Below are 26978 nucleotides of genomic sequence, written 5' to 3' on the forward strand. Positions count from 1 at the left end.
AGGTGCTCTAGAGCTGAAGAAATCCAGGCAGGCGCAGACACCTTCATGCAGCTGAGATTTTTTTTGCAGCGCTGTTTTTTTGTGTGGCGGCAAGGACCAGATCTACTAAAACCATGCTGGATTGACTGCAGAGAGGCAACTATACAATCAATGGCTTGGCTTTGAAATCGTTCACAATTTATTGGAAAGGAGTGTGAGATTAGAGCGACAGTGAGGAGGGAGAGAGGAGAGAGTGGTGAGAGTGAGAGGGGTGGAAATAAAGATCCTTTTCTTTTTCAACGATGGAGCTTACAATGGAAAACATTGGAAATCTGCACGGCGTGTCTCACTCCCACTCCCACCAAACGAGCGACTTAATGAACTCCCAACACGCGCGCCAGTCGTCTGCGTCGCATCGGAACTTGGTGTCGCACGGCCGCTCAGCCATGGTGTCCAGCATGGCCTCGATACTGGAGGGTGCGGGAGACTACCGCACGGACCACGCTTTGTCTGGCCCTTTGCATCCAGCCATGACCATGTCGTGCGACTCCGGGATGAGCCTGAGCAGCACCTACACCACCTTAACACCGCTGCAGCACCTGCCTCCCATCTCCACCGTGTCGGAGAAATTCCACCATCCGCACCCTGCACATGCTCACCATCATCCGGCGCACCAGAGACTCAGCGCCGGGAACGTGAGCGGCAGCTTCACCCTGATGAGAGACGACCGGAGCCTCGCGTCCATGAGCAACCTCTATGGACACTACCCTAAAGACATGTCCGGCATGGGACAGAGTCTGTCCCCCTTGTCCAATGGTCTGGGGTCTTTGCACAGCTCCCAGCAGACTCTCAGCGCATATGGCCCAGGAGGTCACCTCTCCAACGACAAGATGATCTCCTCTGGTGGTTTCGAGTCCCATGCAGCCATGCTGTCCAGAAACGAGGAGCACCTGGCTAGGGGTCTTGGAGGACACGGTGCCGGGCTCATGACATCCTTGAACGGCTTACACCATCACAGCCATCCGCACTCTCAGGCAAACGGGTCCATGCTGTCAGACCGAGACAGGCAGACTGTAGTGGGAGGAGGACAAGGAGGTGGAGGGTCTGGTCAGGTGGAGGAGATAAACACCAAAGAGGTGGCACAGAGAATAACAGCAGAGCTCAAGCGCTACAGCATCCCCCAGGCCATCTTTGCTCAGAGGATCTTGTGCAGGTCCCAGGGAACTCTGTCCGACCTGCTGAGGAATCCTAAACCGTGGAGTAAACTTAAGTCTGGCCGGGAGACCTTCAGGAGGATGTGGAAGTGGCTCCAGGAGCCAGAGTTCCAGCGGATGTCGGCGCTCAGGCTTGCAGGTGAGTGAGGAGACAGCTCCCAAACCTGAGAGTGATGTGGAGGGATCAATTAGAAGTCAATGTGGCGAGACTGTCAATAGCTGCTCAAACAGACATTACTAGAAGTTATTAGTCGATTGTATCGAGTACAACTTCATCATGACAGTTGGGGTGTTAAATGTTGGGGGGGGGGAAATCTATATTTTGATTGATGCTACAATCCATGATAGTATAAACAAGACACTGTGCAACACTGGAGGTGTTATAAACAAAAAGGGAGGACGCACCAAGGTGCAAACGCAGTCTGCACAGGTACACATACAGCGGTTTTACGCACGGATACAGCATGGATACACACATCCCTATCACTGTCTTTCTCTCTCTGTGTGTGTGTGTGTCTCTCCATGATAGTATAAACAGACGCTGTGCAACAATGGAGGTGTTATAAAGAAAAGGGGAGGACGCACAAAGGTGCAAACTGCACAGATGTGATTGTTCTTACACACACATACAGCGGTTTTACGCACGGATACAGCATGCATACACACATCCCTATCACTGTCTTTCTCTCTCTGTGTGTGTCTCCCTCACACACAAAAACTTCATCATGACAGTTGGGGTGTTAAATATTGGGGGAGGGGGGGAAATCTATATTTTGATTGATGCTACAATCCATGATAGTATAAACAAGATGCTGTGCAACACTGGAGGTGTTATAAACAAAAAGGGAGGACGCACCAAGGTGCAAACGCATGCAATCTGCACAGATGTGATTGTTCTTAGGCACACATACAGCGGTTTTTACGCACGGATACAGCATGCATACATCCCTATCACTGTCTTTCTCTCTGTGTGTGTGTGTGTGTGTCTCCCTCACCTCACACACAAAAACAAGACACCAAACAAAGGAAATCAAAGCAGGATGTGATAAAAAATTGATTGCATCTTGCAGCTATTACTTTATAAAGGTAAAACAAACACACACATAGAGATCACTGCAACTCAAATACTCAGTTTTTACTTTGGTCTAACAAACTTGATGTAGTAATCTGGCACTCCCCCCACTCCCCCCCTGTCAAATAAGCGCGTCGTGGCAAACAAGGATCGTCTGAGGCCTGGCCATAGAGTCGAGGGAGCATGACCTCCTATGGATCAATACTTCAGGTCCAGGCGTCCCCTTTCAGAGCAGCGCGCTGATAAATGATCGATTTGGATCTGAAAGACGGAGACACAAACAGATGCGTCTTTCTCTGGCCTGTGTTGTCTCCTATGTGTGCACTCTGGGATCTCCAAAGTTGGTCCAGGGCCTGTTTGGCCATTTTGACACTGAGAAAATTGTGATTTGTGAGATTTTAATGTGTGTTGGGATGTGATAACAGAAAGGACTACAAATCCCTTTCTGTTTAGTAAGAGACAAATTGTGACACCTTACTGTCCCTGTGTCTTTCTGAATGCTTCATCCATCGTTTTGAGTTTTATTACGCAAAGATTATCCCACTAAACGCTGTGATTTGAAGGCCCTGTTTAGACGTAGCCGAGCTCCCAAAACGTCAATCAGCTCTTCTGTGTCGTATTTCAGGCGCACAGTTCAATTAAGCAGATATAGTGGCATATTTTAGTTCCAGTCAATGCCCTATTGAAAAGCACTTAATGGCATGTAAATTGTTCCTTTGCGCATTTAGTGTGGGGTTCTGGTAAATAAAGATTTAAACACTCCACAATTGTCTCTTTAAGTGCCACTGCTGTTAAAGCTAATTGGGCTGTGGGGTTTTATATCTTCCACACCCGGCATCAGGATAAAACCCCCCCATTTCAATTGACATGTTGGAGTGGCACAGTCCTGTGTGTGTGCACACCTACTGCATATTTTAATGTGGTCAGGCCCAGGGCAGCCTATATGTGTGTACGTGCGTATTTGCTTGTAGAATGGAAATTAAGGCTACACTATTAATTAGATCCAGTGGTGATATTCATTATTCTATTATAAAATATTTTATTATACATATCCAATACATTTTCCGTTTTGAGACAGCAGGATTGTGTTCATTATTAACCTGCAGTAGGTAGCAGATGAAAAGCCAGTTGGGCAAAAATGACAAATGGCTTGTATGCAAATGCTCCGAGCAACATTTTACTTATTGCATTTAAAATCACCATTATCCTCGGTGTGCATGTGGGCTGGGAGTGGGAGTGGGATTTGGGTTGGAGGGGGGGTTGTGATGCTGAAAGTGAGGCTGGGCCCTATACTCGCTCGGCCACATCAATCAATAAATTCAAATTACTATTCCAAATTCATCACAGTCACACAAATCAATGCAGCTGCCCTGCTTAGCTAATGTGAAAATGCCAGTGTCTGCACACACACACACACACACACACACACACACACACACACACACACACACACACACACACACACACACACACACACACACACATGACAATCCAGCCCTGGAACAGAAAAGCAGAGCAGAGATGAGGCCTGCTTTGGGGGGTGAATGTGTGATGCCCTTCACGCTTAACATCTCCTAATGCAACGAGGGCAAAGACCCCACAGGCATCCCACCTATTGTACTCCTCATATATGCATGCAGACCAAGCTTGCATGTCTTTTATTTTACTGTGCATCATGCATTCTACTGTACAAATAAATACTTCATTGTTAAAGCTGCACAAAATAAGAAAGACTTGTGCAGAGTGAGGTTGGTGGAGGCATTTAAAGATCGCATTAACGATGAAAACAATTCGTCTTTGCATCTGTGTTGAATTCCACACTCCATCTCAATGTATTTGGTCGGGTCAATACAGACCTGATCGATAAGGATAGCCAGTGCATCTATCAATTATCCCGCCTCAGCACTCTCTCCCATTGGTCTCTCCCCTGGAGCAGAGGAGGGAGAGCTGGGAAAGGAGGAGGAAAGAGGACAGCTGTTAACAAAAAAAAAAAAAAAAACGCTTTTGCACACCTTTTTCTTTGCTGTAATCATGTTCCGTTTGTTGTGTGTTATTTGCTCACTCATTTGTCCTGTGGGGTTTGGGTTTATACGGTCATTCTGGTGGTATATTCACGCCTAAAGACATGATGCTGGACACCACAGAGGGTATTCAATTATATCACCAAACGTCCAGGTTTATTCCCACAAATGGCGCCTTCCTATTTCTCATTTTGGCTCCAGATATCCTCTCCTATACGCCTTCAGTCTTTCGTGTGTGACAGTGATGAGGTGCATGCCAAACCCCAAAACACATTATTTAGTATATAACAACAATTAAAATAATATAAAGTAACATCGATATAGACAAATACTGTATGTGTAATAATACATTTTGGTTCACAAAGTACAAATCGAGCAAGGAGATATGCTCAAAGGTCAAAGATAAGCACAGTTCATAGTATATTTGTGTAGGTATATAGAGCCTATATTGAATACCCTTTTCCTGCCTTTTAGTAAGAGATGTTGTGAATGAGGAAATAAAGTGATTTAATATGACATTTGTCAAAATAGTTGTTGTAGCTGACTTAGGTAATGTTTAAAAAGGTAAAGAGACAAATGCATGTATATTGAATTTTGATGATTTTTGCTCCCTTTAATATAGTGAGAGAGTGAGTGTGCATTAGAGTCAGAAGGCAGAGAGTTGCGTTAGTGTGACACAATGTAATATTTCACTTTTTTTTTCAGTAAACGTTTTAAACTGGATTACATCTCCTGTCATTCGCGTCAGACTGAAGTTACTGTGCCTATACAGCTCGTTTGTGGCTTATTTTTGTGGATCCAGACGGAATGCCAGGTTTATTCCCACAAAGTGCGCCTATGTATTTCTCATTTTGGCACCAGATATCCTCTCCTATACGCCTTCATTCTTCATTCGTGTGTGACAGTGATGAGGTGCATGCCAGTGTCCCTCTTCCTCCCTCGCAAAAAAAGAAAAGAAAAGAAAAGCGCAGTTGGTTTATTACCATTTGAATGGCCGGAGCACGTGCCAGGGTGCGCAGGTCAAGACCCACGAGCCATGGAGGAAAAACATTGTTGTGAATGAGGGTGCAGGGTGGGAGGCCTCTATTCAGGTTTCAATGGACTACATGCAGGTTACAAGAGCCTAATCCTGGAGCAATACACATCCAGCATCCCAGTCACACTGCGCCCATTTCGCCTCTGTGCGTAAAAATATGTGCAATGAGTTGCCTTCCTCACATGCTATGTCTTTAATTTTAAGCCGGGGTTAATATTTTATGATACGATACAACTTTATTGGCAGTTTGCACTGAAATTCATTTTGCATCCATAGGCAGCTCAGTTTGAGAAAAAGTACACATCCAATAGACCTTACTGTTACCATAGACAGACAGACAAGTAAGACCCATCAGACAAAAAAAACAAAACACATCAAAATTATTCATACATAACCCATTACAAAATTACCATCTGTCCTCTGGATTTACATGCCTTTAGCAGCATATTAATTATTATTTAGCAACAAGATGGACTGATGGACAAAAGCGTTCTTTAGCCTGATGCAGGTTAAATGTGCAGTGGGGACTCTGAATCGCCTCTTGGAGGGCAGAAGTGGATATTCCCCATTTAAAAACATGTAAGGGATCAGAAAAGATAACGTTGGCAAGTCTGAGCATGCTCTTGTTGTGAGCTGCTTGAAAGGAGGGTGTCGAAAGTTGGACAAAATCTAGAAGAAAGAGGGCATCAACTATTGCTTTTCTGCAAATTAAATACATTTATCTTGATATGCATGGTACCTAAAGAAGCTTTTTTATTCCCTTCTACAAATCATTTAATCACAGTTTATTCCTGCAGGTCAGTTTCCTATAGTTTACCGGTTTCGAGTCGCTGTCCAGAGTGCTGAAATAAGCGTCCAGTCCACACTGAGCTGCAGGATCTCCTCTCCATTTCGAGGACAGTTCAAGGTGGAGAACCGGAGTTTTTACCAATACATAGTTAATAGCATTCTTGTAGGCCCTAAACACCATTATTTCATCCAACAGCTCCCACCCATCGATCAATATTACAATCCACAATCGCGTCAATCACACCACCCTGCACCCTACTTTCCAGTCCACAAGCCAAAGGGGGGTTTCCATTTAAATCTCCAGCTCCTTTTTTTTTTTTGCAGAATGCAAACTGTAAATGTTTATTTTGGGATGCTAAACCAACAGAAATAACCAGGAGTGGTGGTGGTGCTTCTTTTTTTGGGGTCATTTAAGCCCGGATAATGGGTTTAATTGGATAGGACATTAAGATGTGATTGATGCGGGTTAATCTCAAACATTTTATTTTTCTCTCTCCATGAAGAGATGGCTTGATGTTAGCCCGCGAAATGATCGATTGCTACTTTAATAATTGATGTGTGAGGGGAAGATAGGGGGGATAAACAGAAGCAGCTGCGGTTTTTCAGAGCCTCGTTGTTCGTTAAGCACAGCAACGTGTGCTGTAAGTACCGAGACACGCATCGTGTAAGCATCGCCTTTGAAATGGAGCGAGAGGTGGGGTGAGAGCAACAGTCATTTTCTTGAGGTTATACCTCGAGGCTATTTGGTTTAAATCCCGGGGTCGGTGTTGCTCTCACCAGATGAAATGACATCTCACACCTTGCATCATTATCTGATGAGGAGGAGGAGGAGGAGGAGGAGGCTGAGGGAAAGTCAATTCAACTTTTGCAAATTTGCATAAATCTTCATGTCGTGGGCTGGTATGAATATTCATAACTGAATGCATCGTGGGAAGTTATAATATAGGAATATTACACGAGCACCCTTGATTGTGCTAGTCTTATTCAACCCTGCATAAGGGGTGAGGACGATATCAGAGCCTGCATAACACGAGGACAATATCATACTGTAGTCTGCATAACATGAGGACAATATCATCTCCTGCATAACATGAGGACAATATCATAGCCTGCATAACAGGAGGACAATATCATAGCCTGCATAACATGAGGACAATATCATATAGCCTGCATAACATGAGGACAATATCATATAGCCTGCATAACATGAGGACAATATCATAGCCTGCATAACATGAGGACAATATCATAGCCTGCATAACATGAGGACAATATCATAGCCTGCATAACATGAGGACAATATCATCTCCTGCATAACATGAGGACAATATCATCTCCTGCATAACATGAGGACAATATCATAGCCTGCATAAAACAACGACAATATCATAGCCTGCATAACATGAGGACAATATCATATAGCCTGCATAACATGAGGACAATATCATATAGCCTGCATAACATGAGGACAATATCATAGCCTGCATAACATGAGGACAATATCATCTCCTGCATAACATGAGGACAATATCATCTCCTGCATAACATGAGGACAATATCATCTCCTGCATAACATGAGGACAATATCATAGCCTGCATAAAACAACGACAATATCATAGCCTGCATAACATGAGGACAATATCATATAGCCTGCATAACATGAGGACAATATCATATAGCCTGCATAACATGAGGACAATATCATAGCCTGCATAACATGAGGACAATATCATAGCCTGCATAACATGAGGACAATATAATCTCCTGCATAACATGAGGAAAATATCATCTCCTGCATACGTGTGTCGCCTCCCCCAGTTTCTCCTCTCCTGTGTGGATGTGATCTGGATGTAGAGTGCGTCTGCGCCACATTGTTAAGGCCGATCTGGCGAGCCCTGAATCTGTATCGATTTCCATTCCCCCGGCCTCTGCTTTCCATCTCTGGAGCTCTGCAGCCATGCAGCCATGCAACCCCCTCCTCTCTCTCTCTCTCTCTCTCTCGCTCTCGCTCTCTCCACCCTCCATCTCCATCTCCATCTCCACCACCATGCAACACCATTTCTCCCATTAACAGCTCACCCTTCATAACACACAGCAGAATGACTAATAAACTCTCTCTCTCTTTACGCATGCAGGCTGGTTGCACACCTCTCTGGTCAAAACAGTCAAAATATTTGAGCAGCTCCTCTCTGATTGTGTAAAAGAGACGGATTAGCAGCTCCAGACGACTTAAAGTTCACAGTCGTGCAACCTCTTTTTCGCTCATTATACATCCCACCCCCACACTGTTCTGACCGAGTCGACCTTATTATTCAAAATAATGTAATTTTAATAGAAATCAGATTAGAGGACATGAGGCAGGAGTCTGCACCGTCTTCCATATATACTGTATCTGCACCCATCTCTCTCTTTATACACGCACACACACACACACACACATACACTGGGCGTGCTTAGCCATTATAAATGCAGTCGAGGTCTGGACTCTGTACAGTCTCGAACACCGTCTCTTCTATTTTAGATGATCAATTCCTGCGCTCCTCCGTCGCCCCCTCGCCAAACCGGATCGATAGGAGAGAATGACCTTTAAATCAAATTGCTGGCAGAGTCGACTGAATGCACGCGGCTAACATCAAAGGGTTAATGGCACCGCGTGCGCAACCCCATCCACCCCCTCCCCTCTCCACTATTCCCAGGCAAAAATACAAAAGGGCCCAAACTTAAGATAATCATAATTAAATCTCATTATTCCGAGTCAAATGATGGGTGAAACACGGTGTTGTGTGAAGAAGAAACAAATCATACTGTTGGCTTTTTGACCCGACACAATCTGCGGTGGTTTACACAAGAGGAGAAGCGAGGGACGGTGCAAAAGAGCAGACTGATGCTGCTGCTACTGCAGACTGCTGCTGCTACTGCTGCGGTTAATGCTGCTGCTGCTGCAGACTGCTGCTGCCGCTGTTAATGCTGCTGCTGCTGCTGACTGCTGCTGCTGCTGCTGTTAATGCTGCTGCTACTGCTGCTGCAGACTGCTGCTGCTGCAGCTGCAGACTGCTGCTGCTGCTGCTGCCACTGCTGCTGCTGCAGACTGCTGCTGCTGCTGCTACTGCAATTAAAATGTTGACCGGAGCGCATCAGCATTGTGTCGATGGAGCTCAGCGCTGTTATGTAACGCCGGGGTGCCCCCAAAAACACTGGGTCTGCCCCGTGCGTAATTTGACAGTTACCAAAGAGTCAAACCAGTTGGTTTAAAGGTACATTTTCCCACTTTTTTTTTTTTTAATCCAAACACATAAACCTGATGATCCCTCTTTCAGATTTTATTCTCACTGAGCAAACTTTTACCTGATGAGATATCAACACTCAGGTGACTTGGTGTGATTGTGTGTGTTTTTTGCTGATGTAACGTGTCAGAGTGAGGAGTCTGATACTTTGGGAAGTAATAAGTAACAGATTACTTTTTGGGGTGGTTATAATAAGTCCAGTGCGCGCTGAAGCAGCAGCAGTGATGGTGAAGCAGCGGTTGTGTGTGTGTGTGTGTGTGTGTGTGTGTGTGTGTGCTTATCTGACGCCCTGACAGGCCATCGGTTATTAAAGGCCCCGTAATGGCTTGTTTAATGCGCAGCTTAAGAACACAAGGCAAGGACATTGTCCGCGCAATTAAAGAGAAGTGAAGGCACGCATCCAACTGAGGACTGTAAAGGTTTCTAAAACAGCGAGGAGTCAGTTAATCTCCAATAAAACATCTCTTACAGCGAGAGAAATGTGGTCTGCATGGGGAGGCATTCACATGTTTTAATTTGGAAAACAGTGGCAATATTTTGGGGTGAAAAAGAAGAAAAGAAATTAAATAAAATCTTGCAAATTTGTTTCACTCGTTGAGGGAAAAATACGATTTTGAGAGCCATAAAATGGACATTTTTTTGCAGTCTCTATAGTATATAGTGGTTTAGTGTCTTTTAGGTTTTATTGATTAATCTCTGGCTGAGATTCATGTAAAATATAAAAATCATGTAGAATCATGTAAAATCATGTAGAATCATGTATCATGTAAAATATAAAAATCTCTTATGTCTGCATGTAGAGTTAGCACTTATTTCTTACGGGAATTCAAGTTTTAATTTTGAAAAAAGTGGCAATATTTTGGGGTGAAAAGGAAGAATAGAAATGAAATAAAATCTTTCAAATTTGGTTCACTAGTTGAAGGAAAAATAAGATTTTAAGAGCTATAAATGAGGTGTTAAAATTAACATTTTTTTGCAGTCTGTTAAGTATATAGTCGTTAAGTGTCTTTTAGGTTTTAATGATTAATCTCTGGCTGAGATGAATGTAAAATATAAAACAGCATGTAAAAACAGAAATGGTGACAAATCGTGTCTCCACCTCTCAGGGCCTTTTTTGAAACGAGAGCCTGCAGATGGTTTGTACGGAACCTCTGTAAGTCTTTCTGCAGGTCGATCTCAACAAAACCGCAAAACACACACACACATGCACATGCACGCATACACACACACACACGCACAGCTCATCGTACCCACAGATGCAATCCGAACCTCCGGTTGGGCAACCCCACACAGATCAACAAAGGAACAAAACGACTGTGAAATCAATTGATGAATGAATCGATGCCAGCGCATATAGCCTTTTATATTACACGTTATTAAAGAGCCTATAACGAACAGGCTGCGGGTGATTCTGAAATTAATAATTTGTTGCTTTACTGAGCCGATATGAAAACGCTGACTATTGTTTCTGCACTCAGTTACTCAGGTTTTTCTGCAGAGGTGTGTGTGTGTGTGTGTGTGTGAAAGAGATGACTGCAATGTTTTTGCTTTTTCACAGGCAAAAAGAACATTTATTACAGATTAACGTACTGCAGATTTAATAATGTGTAAATATAAATTCTAAAATTATTATTATTTATATTTTTATTCTTATTTTTTTTCCTATTTTTATTATTATTATTATTATTTATTTTTATATTTGTATTATTATTTTTATTATTATTATTATTTTACCACATCTGTTTTCATTATAGTGGTCGAAATTGTTGCACACAGAATTAATAATTAAAATTATTTGGGACTGTCCTGAAATAAATAAATAAATAAATACTAAGGAATTAGACACTTTTATTTTTGACAATTTGATTTGCAAAAGGTGACAAATGAAGCTTCGAGATAATAAACTCTAAGGTGGTGCAGAATAATAAAAACACTTTATTTATTTCAATCTATACGTTGTGAGAAAATAGACCGTCTATAAATGCAATTAGGTGACCGCAATAAGCGTTGGTGTGTAGAAGCACTTCTGTTGACTCTCTTCTCACATGATTGAGTGAGAACTGTATTGAATTGAATCTGGAAAAAATTCCTGCATATTGAAAAGCTGTCTGGAGAGTAAACAGTATCAACTGACTGCAGATCACTTTGCTAATCCTCCATGCGACAAAATTAAGAAATGAACAGAGAGAAGTGACAGCTGACATTTGAAGAACACATTTCGATAAAGAACTTTTGTGAAAAAAAATCTGTACACAGCTCGACATTAAATGTAGAAGAAGTCACCTATAATGGAGCCTCTGTGTATCCTGCAAAGACTCTGAAGTTGGTGATAAAATGTCAATTAGTTCAGGTTTACTTTCTTTTAATTTTCTGTTTTCTCTGTGTTTCACTATAAACGAGCCCTCTGACAGAATTACAGCTTTTAACAAAATGTGTAAACTCTATTGCAGCAAATGAAAAGGAGCTTAAAGGGATTTGGAGTCGCACAGTTTCACATCCGCATGAAGACTCCCACAGAGAGCCGGTTATTTGTTTAAATGGTAATGCATTGTTTATATAATTTAATTCTAAAGCAGTTAAATAGTTCATTTATTGCCTTTTTTTTAAAGTAATATTTTTTTGAGTATGAAAAGCCAATTATTTATTTTTATTTAAGGCACACTCGCACAAATTTCAATCTGGATTCAATTCGAGCACAATTTCGTCTAAATTCCCTTAAAGTAAAGAAACTCCTAATAAATTCATAAACGACATAAAAACACACCTGTTGTTTGAAATGAAACCGTGGGCCTGCTTTGCTGCCTCTCTACACAAAATAAAGCATCATGATCATTACCACCATCACGCATAACTGGTCAAAGCAATTATGAATGAAATCAATGATAATCGCAGATAAGAGTATCACTCCAACAATGGAGCCACTCACACAAATAAATGGCACAAGGCGGCTGCTATTAAACCGGCAAAAAAAAAAATACAAATAATAATAATGCAGGTTAAAATGCATGCACACGGTTTCTCTCAATCATGCGCTTAAATGGCTGAGTGCATTTAATTATCTAAAACCTCATAAGGAGACGTGATCATCGCAGCCTGCACTGGTTATTGAGTTTTTTTTAAAAGCACTATGTAATTTCTTAGGTTTACCACTGAGCTGCTAATAACACGTTGGTGCAAAAAAACAGAGCTGGGTAAAATTATATTTCTGCAGGTTTGTACATCTCAAACTGACAGAGAACACTGTGTTGATATTTTATTATGTTTGTAAGAAGTCCAGTGCATGCATGGCTGTGATTACACGATAGAAGCAAATAAAGGTAAAACGTTGCAGGCAGCTGAGACTTTGGGAAGTTGGAGCTGGATAAAATTATATTTTTGCAGGTTTGTGCATCTCAAACTGACAGAGAACACTGTGTTGATATATATTTATTTTATTTTTTTGTAAGAAGTCCAGTGCATGCATGCTGTGATTAGACGATAGAAGCAAATAAAGGTAAAACGTTGCAGGCAGCTGAGACTTTGGGATGTGGGCGAAGGTGTAACTGAGTTCAGGTTGAGTGTTATTGAAGTGCTGGAGAAGAGAATGCCTCGCAGCTGAGTCGCTGGAGGAATGCAAACAAACAAATTGTGTCGCTTTATCAGTATATTAACACCAATTCTCACTCATTACATTAAGGGGTATTGAGCTGCAAGTGTTTTGGCCTGGCGATGGAGAGAGAGAGATGGAGAGAGAGGAGGAGGAGAGGGAGAGCTTGGCATTGCCCCTGCAGCACAGAATGAAATAAATGCCACCGTATACAGAGAGAGGGCCGTGCGGATATATGCATCAATCTTTAAGGCAACAGCCCATGAGAAACAGCAGAGACGTTACTTAATAAATAGACTTGAAGCTTTAACATCAAATTGCCCAATCATGCTTCTGGAGAAGAGTGCAACTACAAGCAAACTGGCCAAACTGCATAGATTATTAGTGCCTTCATGCAATAAACGAGCTGCACTGCGAACCATAACCGGTAAACATGTTTATTGGTAAATTAATTAAACGACCTCGTGTGTGTAAACGCAGCCACTGCTGCAGGACTGGAGGTTTGCAAACCAAAGGATTATTTTTGTTTTTAGATGCAGATGTGTATAATCATGGTTTCATATAGGCGTCATATTAGAGGCCGTTTGACTTTCTCATAATGAGCAGGAAGGGCAGTGGTGATCAATAAGTGATTAATGCTCATAGATGGACTCACACATCTGCAGGGACATGAGGAGGAGGAGGAGGAGGAGGAAGGCCTGAGACAGCTGTGAGCGCGCTGTAAACACACGCAGAACAGGTGATGATCATTCACTTCCTCTCTGATTTTTTTTTTTTAGTCTGCAAAGAAAGCTGGATCATCCTTCCTTCCTTTCCTTCCTTCCTTCCTGGTGTGTTTGCTTCATAAATCTCCTTCTCCAAACCCCTCCCCCCTCCCTCCGAGGCATAATTAATTGGACGAACTGAATTTCACACACGAATTATTCACGAATCTATCGATCGATATTGAACACCCAGGGCCTTTCTCTTAACCTCGCTTGGTTTGTCGTGAAGCAAAGAATATTAATGTCATCAGTGGAGAAAGAAATAGGCCTAAGTTATACCCGATTTCATTCGAGCAGAAAGGTTGGAGAAAAAAAAATCATTCATTAAAAAAGGGAATTTGATAGTTTAAGAGAAAAGACATTCATGGGATATAAAATATTATTATAGTAAATAAAATGTGCACTAAAACAATGGACATGCATGTTTGTAAGGGATGCATAGGTCAGCTCCATATAGGGAGTAATAGAAATCACATTTGTCTCCAGCAGCAGCATTTAAAAGAAAAGACATTCATGCTTTGTATTCATGGGGAAATAAAATATTATTATAGTAAATAAAAATGTGCACTATAACAATTAACATGCATGTTTGTGAGGGATGCATTCAAAGTAGGTCAGCTCCATATATAGGGAGGAATAGAAATCACATTTGTCTGCAGCTTCAGCAGCAGCAGCAGCAGCAGCATTTAAAAGAAAAGACATTCATGGGGATAAATTGCTTTGTGTTCATGGAAAATAAAATTATATTATAGTAAATAAAAATGTGCCCTAAAACAATGAACATGTATGTTTGAGAGGGATGCATTCAAAGTAGGTCAGCTCCATATATAGGGAGGAATAGAAATCACATTTGTCTGCAGCAGCATCAGCAGCAGCAGCAGCAGGGTGTGCAGCTACACACCTCACAAAACACTCAACACCGAACCAGGATTTCTGCTCTTGTCCAGTTTGGCTCTTTGTGCATGCGTTTATGTCCGTCTCTCTCTGCTCGGTGCCTACTGTATAGCTCTAAAAGCTGCAATGATCGATTTTTTTTCTTTTCTACGCCCGAGCTTGGTTCAGTAATCAGGGCCCCCTTCCTCACCGATCGATCGATATCGATTAGTAAATCCAGCGCCTGTAGCAAAGGCAAGCGCACTGTGGCGCCCCGCGTGCAGCCGAGGCCACGAGGAGAGCGACACCTGCCGACCGGAGAGACACAAAGCAACCGACCGGTCGATGAGGCGGCAGGACGGAGAGAGAGAGAGAGAGAGAGAGAGAGAGAGAGAGAGAGAGAGAGAGAGAGAGAGGAGCTATAGGGCTGTCTGAGCTGGTTGTGGATGTGGGGGCACATGCACATTAAAAAGAGAAACACACCCCTCCCATCAGGACTCACTTATTATATGCTTATTGCACACACAAAAATACCACATTTTTCTCTCTTTAATATGAACATTTTGGGGGAAAATTGTACATAAAAATACTGATCAAACAGTTAGTTTCCAAAGCATTTACCCCACTTCTTAAAAACAATCCATAAATAGATTTTTTTTGGGAAGAATCCCCTTTATGTTACTAGAAATGCACATTGAGACGATTCATGGCAAGTTAAATGATCTTTACTGAGAGGGAAGTAGTAGATTAAATAAGTAAAATAAGCCAAAAATGTTGCTACTTACTAAAGCTCCTTTCATTAATTTACATTTACATTAAAGAAAAAAAAATGGTATGCATAAAAATACCCCAAACCCCAATCCTCACCTTTATTTATCCAGCATTGTTGTCCTTGTCCTAGCTGTTATTTCTATTTCTGTGTAAGTTCGCTTAGAGATGCATAAAACCAGTCAAACTCCTTGTACTTGGCGAATAAAAACTGATTAAGATTCAAACAACGTTTGAGTTTGGGGATTTAAAGTAAAAAATTGTTTTAAAAAATACTGTTAAAGCAGTTAGTTTCAAAAAACAATCCATTAATAGATTTATTTTTTTTGGGGAATAATCCTTTTTCTGTTACTGGATGTTGATTTTACTGCCCGAAAATACACATTGAGACTGATCTCTACTTAGAGGAAAGTAGATTAAATAAGTAAAATAAGCCAAAATGTTGCTACTTATAAAGCTCCTTTCATTATTTTACACTTACTTTTAAATAAAAAAAATTATTTATTATGGAAAAAATAGGAAAAGCATACCCCAAATCCCAATCCTCACCTTTATTTGTCCAGCTTTGTTGTCCTAGTCCCTGCTGCTATTTCTAGTACGCTTAGAGATGCATACAACCTTGGTACTTGGCAAATAAAAACTGATTCTGACTCAAATCAAACGTTTTCAGTTATATGGCCAAAGTGTGTGTGTGTGTGTGTGTGTCAGAGTTGTAAATAGCACCAGCCACCAGCCAAATGCTGGTGAAATATGCAAGTGGCTGCTAGATTTGCTTCACTCACCAGCCAAAAAAACAATTGTTATCTATTGAGTTTGGGGGTTTAAAGTAAAAATTGTACTTAAAAATACTAATCAAACAGTTAGTTTCCAAAGCATTTACCCCACTTCTTAAAAACATCCATTAATAGATTTTTTTTTTTTTGGGGAAGAATCCCCTTTCTGTTACTGTTGCTTTTACTGCCTGGAAATACACATTGAGACTGATCTCTATTTAGAGGAAAGTAGGTTACATAAGAAAAATTTGCCAAAATGTTGCTACTTATAAAGCTCCTTTCATTCATTTACATTAAAGAAAAAAAAATATTTATCATGCAAAAATAGGAAAAACATACCCCCAAATCCCAATCCTCACCTTTATCTGTCCAGCTTTCTTTGTCCTAGTCCATAGCTGATATTTCTATTTATGTGTAAGTACGCTTAGAGATGCATAAAGCCAGAGTCAAACTCCTGTTGGAAATTAGCACCAGCCAAATGTTGGTAAAATAGGCAAGTGGCTGCTAGATTTGCTTCACTCACCAGCCAAAAAAACAATGGTAATCTATTGAGTTTGGGGATTTAAAGTAAAAATTGTACTTAAAAATACTGTTAAAACAGTTAGTTTCCAAAGCATTTACCCCACTTCTTAAAAACAATCTATTAATAGATTTTTTCTTTGGGAAGAATCCCCTTTCTTTTTCTAGATTTTACTGCCTGAAAATACACATTGAGACGATTCACGACAAGTTAAATGATCTCTACTTAGAGGAAAGTAGATTAAATAAGTAAAATAAGACACAATGTTGCTACTTATAAGGCTCCTTTGATTCATTACATTTACATTAAAAGAAAAAATATATATTTTTGTGCAAAGAAATAGGAAAAACATACCCCAAATCCCCAATCCTCACCTTTATTTGTCCAGCTTTTTAGTCCTTGTCCCTAGCTGCTATTTCTATTTCTGTGTAAGTACGCTTAAACCAGATTCTAATTCCTTGTACTTGACGAATAAAAGCTGATTCAGATTCAAACATTTTCAGGTATATGGCCAAAGTGTGTGTGTGTGTGTGTCAGAGTTGGAAATTAACACCAGCCAAATGTTGGTAAAATATGCAAGTGGCTGCTAGATTTGCTTCACTCACCAGCCAAAAAAACAATGGTTATCTATTGAGTTTGGGGATTTAAAGTAAAAATGGTACTTAAAAATACTGTTAAAAGTGTACTGTTTCCAAAGCATTTACCCCACTTCTTAAAAGCAATCCATTAATAGATTTCTTTCTGTTACTAGATGTTGACTTTACTGCCTGGAAATACACATTGAGACGATTCATGGCAAGTTAAATTATCTCTATTTAGAGGAAAGTAGATTAAATAAGTAAAATTAGCCAACATGTTGCCATTTATAAAGCTCATTTGATTCCTTTACTTTTACATTAAAGAAAAAAAAAATTATTATGCAAAAATATAGGAAAACCATACCCCAAATCCCAATCCTCACCTTTATTTGTCCAGCTTTGTTGTCCTTCTCCCTAGCTGCTTTTATTTCTATTTCTGTGTAAGTACGCTTAGAGATGCATAAAACCAGTCAAACTCCTTGTACTTTGCAAATAAAAACTGATTCTGATTTTAATCAAACACTTTCAGTTATATGGCTAAAGTGTGTGTGTGTGTGTGTGTGTGTGTGTGTCAGAGTTGTAAATTAGCAGCAGCCAAATGTTGGTAAAATATGCAAGTGGCTGCTAGATTTGCTTCTATCACCAGCCAAATAAAACAACGGTAATCTATTGAGTGGCTGGTAGATTTTGGAATCAGTGGCAGGTGGACAAAAAAGTTAATTTCCAACATTGGTGTGTGTGTAATTACATGCATACCTGTACAAGGTGACACATCTGGATGAATCAAAGAAGAAAAAGGTGACACGCTGGAGGAGAGTGAAGGAATTCAGGCCAACTGGAAGCTGCATAAAATAAATGGAAAGTCAGAGCGGACTTAAATATTGAGATAGTAATAAATCTATATTGATAATAATATTAACTGTATTGCTCTAGAGGAAGATATTCTAAAAAGCAAAGTGCAATATAAAACTGCTGCATCAGTTACTGTTATATTTAATATTACATATTAATTATACAAGTTAAAAGTGTTGGGAAAAGTAAAAGAAATGTTTCAAACTATGTAAAATATTTAGTAATTTCACCTTTTACAGTAATCACAGTTGACCGTCTGTTCAGTGAGGTTGAAGTCTGGTGACGGTGGAGGTAAAGCAGTCCATGTCAGCACTGCTGCTGCTGCTCCTCTCTGGTCTTCAAACAGACTTCACTGCATGTTTGGGCTCATCGTCCTGCTGGGAAACGAATCCTCCTTCCACACAAGATAAAGCCAGAGGGGATGGCACGTCTTTGCTGAGTAGACTGGTAGCTTCTCCTCCGTCAGCGGGGGAGCTTTATGCAGTGCAAGTCCCTACACGTGGAATAAGCAGAGCATCCTCACATGTAGACATTTCTAGAATCATCAAAAAAACAAGGATTTTTGTCAAATGATAAATGTTAGATTTGCTTTGCTGTTGAAGAAATGGTTATTCCCCCCATCAAGGCTGCACATTCCCAACCACCGTATGACTAGTTTTACCAACTAAAGCATGTGTTTCTTGCTCAGCTGGTTTGGTTTCTTGGATGCAGATGTTTTCGTAAAGATATCAGCTTAATATACTGGTTGTTACTGGTTACTGTTATTAGTTTTGCTTTAGAATACCTCATTATATATACGTTCAATAAAACTGCAGTTAGTTGCTGGGATGGATTTTCACCACTGAAGAAAACAATTTGACCTCAGATGGTTTAATTTAATGTCTTCTGACACTGACAGGGTTAACAGATAAAACAGAATGATGCATCAACAGCTGCATTAAATTATATTAATTATTCTGTGCAATATCAACATTTCATATTCATACGTGCAATAATGTGAACCCAACCACTAATTCAGTCTATTCTTCATATCCCTTTTTAAATTTTTTTTTACCGTTTACTTACTTATTATATCTTTATTGTTTATTTGCTTATTTATTACAGTAGATCTTGTATTTTTTTACTGATGCCTCTTGTTGTTTACACTGTCCCCCTCTGCTGCTGTAATCCTGCAATTTTCCCTGCTGTGGGGCTAATAAAGGATTATTTTATCATATATATATAGTATATATGACTATTAGGGATGCAAAACAAAACCTTTCAATGACGTACAAACTGAACCGTGGGCTTGTTGAACCGCTGCACTACTATTAAATACAGGTCTGCTAATTATTTGATGATGTGCCAGAGACATAAAAGAGGTACTTATCTGAACATAGGCCTACTTGACCATTAAGTAACCTGCCTTATTTCATGTATAAAATCAGTGTTATGGCTTCATATAATATAGAAATAATATTATTCATTACTATCAGTCAATCTATTTATATATTTTGGAGTTCAAACACATCAGAAATGCATATGTGCAAAATAAACCGAAACCCAAAAAACGCGATACCAACTGAACCGTAGACTTGTTGAACCGTTGCACCACTAATGACGATATAATCCAGTCAGTGTATTGTAGCGACTATTATCAATTGAAAGCAACCAAGAAGCTTAAATAGGCTCTTACTGTGTGACTTGTTCTTAAAAGTCCAAAAGTCCGGATGCGTTTTACTGTTTATTAAAAGAAAGGAATTACAAATAATAAAGGCTAACTGGAATAACTAAAGTATGTGAAGTGACAGTCAACAGAAAATATCCAAGCCTATCTCACCCTCTTTGTCTAACTCCCACGGTCCAAGTAAACAGGTAAAAATGGGTGAAACCACACCCCTGTGCCAATTACGGGAAGTGATGTTAACCAAAAGAACATGTGCAGCCTAAACAAATAATAATAATAATAATAAACAACAGGCTAAAATACACAGTGTCTAGTTTATAAGTAATTAGATGATCAAAACAATTCACGCTATTAAGGAGCATATATGTTAGTTGAATGTTTGGTGTCAACAATTTGAGAAAACCTTACCAAGTGATATATGGAAAAAGTCTCATTTTTTTTTGCAAGCTTTTCTCAAGAATTGATGAATTTTGATGTCCATCAGTCATATTTGATGTATGCTTGAATATGAAGAATGAACTGAGTGAACTGGTAAATCTATTTTCTAATAAATCTATCATATGAGTCAGCCTGCTGACGTTTCTTCCGGGAAAAACTGGATAATAACGTAGGTGAGCGTCACTAGAAGACGTGCATGTTCCGGGGTTAGAAGTGCTTGTTATGTCATTATATTTAGAGCAACTTTGTTAAAATATATAATATATAAAAGAATGATAATTGTATTGCCTCATCAGTGTCAACGATTCCCAAACTCAATCTTCCTCACAGCTTTAACACTCTTCATCCTGTAGTATCTTTAACTCACAAAAGTCCAGATGATTAAACAACATCCTCATCCTCCTCCTCCTCATCGCCATGACTACCCCTTAATCCTACAATAAATCAAAGACACATGATGATATACATACTGTACATACAAGCATGCATTTAGACAAATCTGTGTGTTAGCATGTGTGTGTGATATATATAGCTGCAGTGTTGATGTGAAATATGAATATGATGGATGGGCTCGTGTGCAGGTTAGACATCTGTAGTAAACAGATTGGACTGCAATGGCTGATCAATGGGCTCTGTTCCACTGTAATTAGACACACAGCGCCACTGCTTGGCTCCAGCCACTTCAGCATAATCACAACCTCCAACCCCCCCCACCTCCCTCCACCCCACCACCACCTCCACCTCCACCAAACACACACACTCATGAGACAGAAAAAAAAAATCTGTCCTTAAATGCATCAAGACACATACACACACCCAGCGTGAGAGTGAGACATTATTGAAGGCGAGTATGAAAGTATCAGACAATACCAACGGCAGCAGGTGGAGACCCCACAGGGATGGCATCTTTCTCTCTCTTTCTCTCTCCAATTTGCTCTCGTTTTATTGAGACAGTAGGGAAGCTGAGAGGAACACACAGTCCATTCTGGCAGGATTCGATCCTCAGCCAGCAGGGGAACATGTGGCTGCAGAGGTGGTGCCTTAACCTTCCACACACACACACACACACACACACACACACACACACATGCCTCCTACATCATCTCTGGGCGCCGTTTTTTCCACCCTGCACCTGTCTGCTGCTGCTTTCCACCCGTCTCCTACGAATACTTTGAGTTACAACACACAATTCTATTAACTATTCATTTCTGTGTTCGCTGCCTACAACCCCCTCCCCAACGTAAAAGAGTACACTCGGCGTGTTTTCTTTTGAAAATTGCTCTGTGTATGGGAAGGGGCTCATAGCAGCCGGTGCATGCACCTCTCGAGTGTTTGTGTTTGGGGAAGGGGTGGGGGGGGTGGGTGGGTTATAAATACCCTCTCAGAGCTCAATAGAGTGGGCTCCAGTGGGCTCTGTTTGAAGTAGCAGACTGTAGACCTGCTGGGGGGGATTCTGACCTCAGTCCCTACAGAGAACCCCCCAATTCCTACAGCAAAGTCGGTCAATATCTCTCTTTCTCCTTCACTCGCCGCCCCTCCCTCCTCTTCTCAAGCTCCTCTCCTTGGCTCTCACACACACACACACACACGCACACACGCACACACACACACACACACACACACACACACACACACACACACACACACACACACTTTGTCTTACTCCTCCACCTTTTTCTGTTCTTTTCTCTCCAACCTTTTCTTTCCCTGCGTCTCTGCCCCTCCTCTATCTCTCATTTCCACACACACAAAATGCTTACTTTTGTGCAACAGTCACTCAGTCCCCCATTGCGACTCAAACTGCATTAATATTGAATCAAACAGCAGTGTCTCCAGCTAGCAGGCAACAGCCAGTCCCACCGCCCCCCCCTCTCCTCCTCAACCCATCTTTCTCTCACCGCAGGCTGGCTCCCTGTCTGCACTCTGCAGGATGGAAGGAATATTCCCACTGGGCAGGAGGCATGGATTAGCTTTAAATCAACTTTAATATGGCAATAGAGATGGAGCTGTAGAATCTCTGCTGGTGTATAAACTAGTTTTTATGTGTTTAAGTATTGGCTAATGATACATTTACTTACTTCCCTCCACCTTCTGTCTTTGCCGTCTAATCGTGAAAATAATCACTTTTGTATATTTACCTTGCTTTGTGTTCTCTTTTCCCCTCTTTGCCTCCCACTCTCATCCCCATCCCTCCCACCGCTGCCATCCACACCAAGCCTGCAAGCGCAAAGAACAGGAGCAACACAAGGACCGCAACACGGCGCCCAAGAAACAGCGTCTGGTCTTCACCGACCTGCAGCGTCGCACACTCATCGCCATCTTCAAGGAGAACAAGCGTCCATCCAAAGAAATGCAGATCACCATCTCCCAGCAGCTCGGCCTGGAGCTCAGCACCGTCAGCAACTTCTTTATGAATGCGCGGCGCCGCTGCGTGGACCGCTGGCACGATGACCACGGTGCCAGCCCCGGGCAGCCGGGCACATCCGCCACCACCTTCTCCAAGGCCTGAGAGGAGGAGAGGACCTTCAGAGGGCCGGGGAACCAGGTTGGAACAACAGGCATCATGGGAAATTGGCTGTGAAACCTGTCGATAACATCCCTACCTGGCCTGGACCGTCTGAATGTGTCCTCTGCCCGAAGAAATCCTTTGTGCCATGCAATCATCTTTTTTGTCAGTCAGAATTTCAAGCTCTCACCTGAAACAAGCATAATCTGAAAGGTGAATTGTGAAGTCAGGTCCACTCTGCATTACTACACATGAGGACAATCATTGATTCTGTCTTTTTTTATGGCATCTGACAAAGTAAAGAGACACCAAAGATTTGATGTTTTCGTTGGACGGTATCAGACACATCGCCGGCCTCCTTCACCACCCAAGTAGCCACTGATTCTGCTTATTTCTTCCAACTCACCTCCTTTGTGTCTGCCTCTTTAGTCTCTCTCTCTGATCCCCTCTACGCCGGCACACGGAAGCAACAAGGGCGAAAGAACGGCAATAAATCTGACAACAGAACAGCACATAGCCTTATTATCCAAGCCCCATCCTGCACACACAAGGCCGTCATAAAGAAAACAACGCAGCCTATGAAAAAAACAACAAGGCTTTCCAATTCTCCGCCTCTACCTCCCCCCCGCACCCCTTCTCCTCCTGTAGTCTCCTTCATTCCTCGGCCAAAGGTATTCCCTGATGGCCAGCCATTTCAGAGAGCAGCTCAGCCTGATCATACGGCAAACTAATGAATTGAAAAATGAATCGATGCAGACAGAGAGAGCGGGGCCTTGACCCCTCCTGAAGGTGAAACTCAAGATGCTCGGCAGTAGATACTCAGGTCTTCCAGGCCCAGGTCTATATTTTTTGCACAGATGTTGGAAGGCCTGTAGGGAGACATGTCATTGTTACTCTTAGCCTGAGCCTAGAGTCTGTGTTTCTCTGACCAACAGGAGAGGCGGGCGAGATGTCTGGACATGCTCTTTGTTCTGCTGGGAGCTTTTCCTCTGATCAATAACTGAGAACCAAGCGACAACAACACGCTCGGGCATCCAGCCAACTACATTACAGCTGCATATGAAAAGCAGAATGTAAGAGGAGCACATGGAACCCACTGGAGATGGGGACACAAAGGCCTCATAACAGCAGCAGCAGCAGCACACCTCTCCCTCACTGGTTCCTGCCTGTGCTGGCAGAGCAACAGTGCCCCCTGCTGTTCACAGCAGAGACCTGAGCGACGGGGCTCAGAGAGGAGGAGAGGGAGGGAAGAGCCACTAGATGCTGAGGAGAAGTCATGGCACAACACATTCAGGCCCTCGCAGCTCTTTGAAGGCAGATCAATAGCTAACCATTATCCTATTGTTGTTCCTCATCCAACCAGCACTGGTGAAGCCGGAGGAGGGGGGATGGTTAAACTGAATGCTGAAAACGCAGGGATTTAGCAAAGGCAGGGATTTGTTTAGCCAATCCAAATCTACAAGAATCCACCAAAAATACAAGTAATAGAGAAGTACAACAGAGTAAAAAGTAACAGAAAGGCTTACTGAGACAGACACATTTGAAATTAATTTTTTGGGAGGCTTCATATTTTCATTCTTCCTTCCCATCTGTTTGCAAAAAAAAAAAAAAGCTCTCAACAGATGTGATTCAAAACCCTGGTTATTCCCACACAAGGGTTATCAGTAGCTAACCCGAAGCTAACCACCATACTCAGCTGTCAAAATGCTACAATAATTAGTGCCAATGCTTACTGCCTTAATGCGAATCAGAGAATATGGTACTAGGGTTCACACACAGCTACAGTGCGCCCCACTGACGACGGGCGGTGTGTGCCATAGCAGCCAACAATCAGCTTTTATCTGAATTAAAATATACTTTTTTAGTAAAAAAATGGAAAAAAAAAGAATCAGATTTTAAGGCATACAATAACCAAACCTCAAATGACAACCACACGTGTTACAAATACAAAAAAAAGAAAATGTCTCCAACACATAACTGGACACATTTTGAAGCAGAAGAAAAATCTCTCATTCTATCTTTGGTTCTCTACCTCCTCTGTCCCTCTAACCCCATTGCCCCTTCCTCTCTTTCTCTCTTCCTCTCTATATTGATGCGGGTATTTAATTAGTACCATAGACACAAAGTTTCTATTTCTTGTTACTATTGTGCTCTGTTGTGCATAAGTAAGGCACCTTGTTGATAAATCAAAAACAAAAAAGGAAGGACTTTTTAAAAGGAAAAAAAACGGAGGGATGCAAGGACCGAGGCCAATGAAGGATTTTTTGTTTTTGTTTTTTTGTTTGCATTCTATGTGAATATAAGACTCGGGAGGAGACATTTACCGTGAGAAAGAGGAGGAAAAAGAAAAACAGGGAGCTGCTGAAGAGAAGAATAAACGATGGACGCTCTCTCTCTTTTGGCATTTCATGTCAGAACTGTGGTACCCTTAACCCCCCCTTTAAACTGAGCCCCAAGACTGGGGTTTAAAAAGGAGGGGGGGGTGGGGGGACAAAACACGACCTCCAAATGTCCTGGCTGATTCACAGTGTGTTATCGGAGGGCGGGCGGAGGGGGTGTGATGCTCGGGACTCAAATGTTATCTGTCTGGTCTTAAGATGCAACTGTAGCATTTCCAACAATGTAGTCAGATTAGCGGTGCAGATTAGATGAGCGGTGGTCATTTGTGGAGGAGTTGATTGAGAGGTACTGACTAACTTCACGTTGCTGTAAGCAGTGGGTTAACGTCGCCAAAGGATGATGAGCTAAAATCGATTTGTGGTATACAGTTCAGTGAGCATAGGTAAATAGCTAGATTCAGCTCTAGGTATTAGGCTGACAAAATGACATTTGTTTGTAGTGAGAACCAATGTGGCTACCTCACTAAGCTGAGTGGTTTGTGAAACCGCCACTAATACCAAAGATACTGCAGCCTACCGGTCCCAAACTGCCTAGGGGGGGACACAAACCAAAAAAAAAAAAAAAAAAAAAAGCCCCCCCTCTTTGCCCAGAACTGTTACAGACGGACACACTGATATTTCAACACACACATTCAGCGCAGTCGGACTGCATCGTGCCACATAGGAGGAGGTGGCTGCCTTGCAGACAGAGTTGAGTGCCTTTTCCCTTCAACCACGGGTGGGACTGCACTGGACACACACACACACACACACACACACACGGGTGCATGCATATAGCTGCACACCCATTTACAAACACACATTCACACACCCATAATTGGATGGACAGAAAGGGGGGCCAAAGAGAGGGACACAGAGTGGGGGCTGTGTCAGCATTTTCTCCCATATTGACTTTCCATCTTGATACACTAGAATACAAGCACTTTATCATGTAGAAAGTCTATAAAACATTTTCTATACACTATTTATTTGAAAACAAAATTATATGTTACTCCTTAATCTGTCAGAGTCTTTGTTGTTGATCTTCTAGTAGCTCGCAGCCTTTATGTTTTTTTTAGTTTTTTTTCTCTCTCCGCCCGGTGTGCTCAGACTCTCAGCCGCTTTACCTCTCTCGCATCAGAGATATTTTTGTGTACCAGAGAAAGAGGGGGGTAAAACAAGGGCTGAGGCTCTAGGCGCTCGCAGGGCTGTAGATGTAAAATCTCACCACTTAATGTCTCTCTCTCTCCACTGCGTGCAAGCACAGAGGCTGCACTAGAAAAGTGTGGAAGACTCACCGACAGTTTCTAGACACAAATTCTCTCCTCCCTCCACCTTTGTCTGTCCAGTCGACCTCTCCCCCTGGCTAGTGCTAAGACCCGGTAGGCATGTGTTGACAATTAATTCTGAAATACCTCAAAAACCTTTCATGTAAACTTTATGTAATTTAGACTGAAAATAATACTGCTAATGATAACAATGATTATGAAACTATGATACTATGATAGTTAGTTTTGGAACTTGTGACTTGAAGCTTTATACTGTTAAATTCCTTTTATTCGTTTGCTCATTTTTCTCGTACGTTCTCTTGTTTGTTTTTTGCTACGGCATGTACTTTACTGTTTTCATAAAGGAAAAAGACATTGTGAATGTTTCTGTGAAGGGTTACACGAGAAAAGAAGAGACAGATGAGAAGGCTAGAATAGAGAGAGAGGGGCAAGAGCTACTCACTTTAGATGTTTAGTTCAAAGCTCTGTCCAAGGCGGGTACGCTTCAAGGAAAACAACACACACAAGAAAAAAGAAAGAAATGACAAAGAAATATGATTTGGGCTGAATTCTTAAAACCAAAAATTTGATGTTAAACCAAAGGAGGAATAA

At 41.6% G+C, this 26978-nt stretch overlaps 1 protein-coding gene across 1 annotated transcript; it reads left to right on the forward strand.

Moving 5' to 3' along the window:
* Window positions 1-26890, forward strand: onecut3a (one cut homeobox 3a). The gene is made up of 2 exons (XM_074635809.1): window positions 1-1332; window positions 22431-26890. Exons 1-2 carry the CDS (start codon window positions 282-284, stop codon window positions 22721-22723), a joined length of 1344 nt encoding a protein of 447 aa, XP_074491910.1. The 5' UTR covers window positions 1-281; the 3' UTR covers window positions 22724-26890.
* The last annotated feature ends 88 nt before the right edge of the window (window positions 26891-26978 follow it).

This window comes from Sebastes fasciatus, chromosome 5 (genome assembly GCF_043250625.1).
Source record: "Sebastes fasciatus isolate fSebFas1 chromosome 5, fSebFas1.pri, whole genome shotgun sequence".
In the NCBI taxonomy this organism is placed as follows: Eukaryota; Metazoa; Chordata; class Actinopteri; order Perciformes; family Sebastidae; genus Sebastes; species Sebastes fasciatus.

Excerpts from the sequence above, each read along its gene's own strand:
- onecut3a (XM_074635809.1), top strand. The coding sequence starts at position 282 with ATGGAGCTTACAATGGAAAACATTGGAAATCTGCACGGCGTGTCTCAC. Across the intron at positions 1,333-22,430 it reads GTCGGCGCTCAGGCTTGCAG|CCTGCAAGCGCAAAGAACAG; the intron begins GTGAGTGAGGAG and ends ATCCACACCAAG.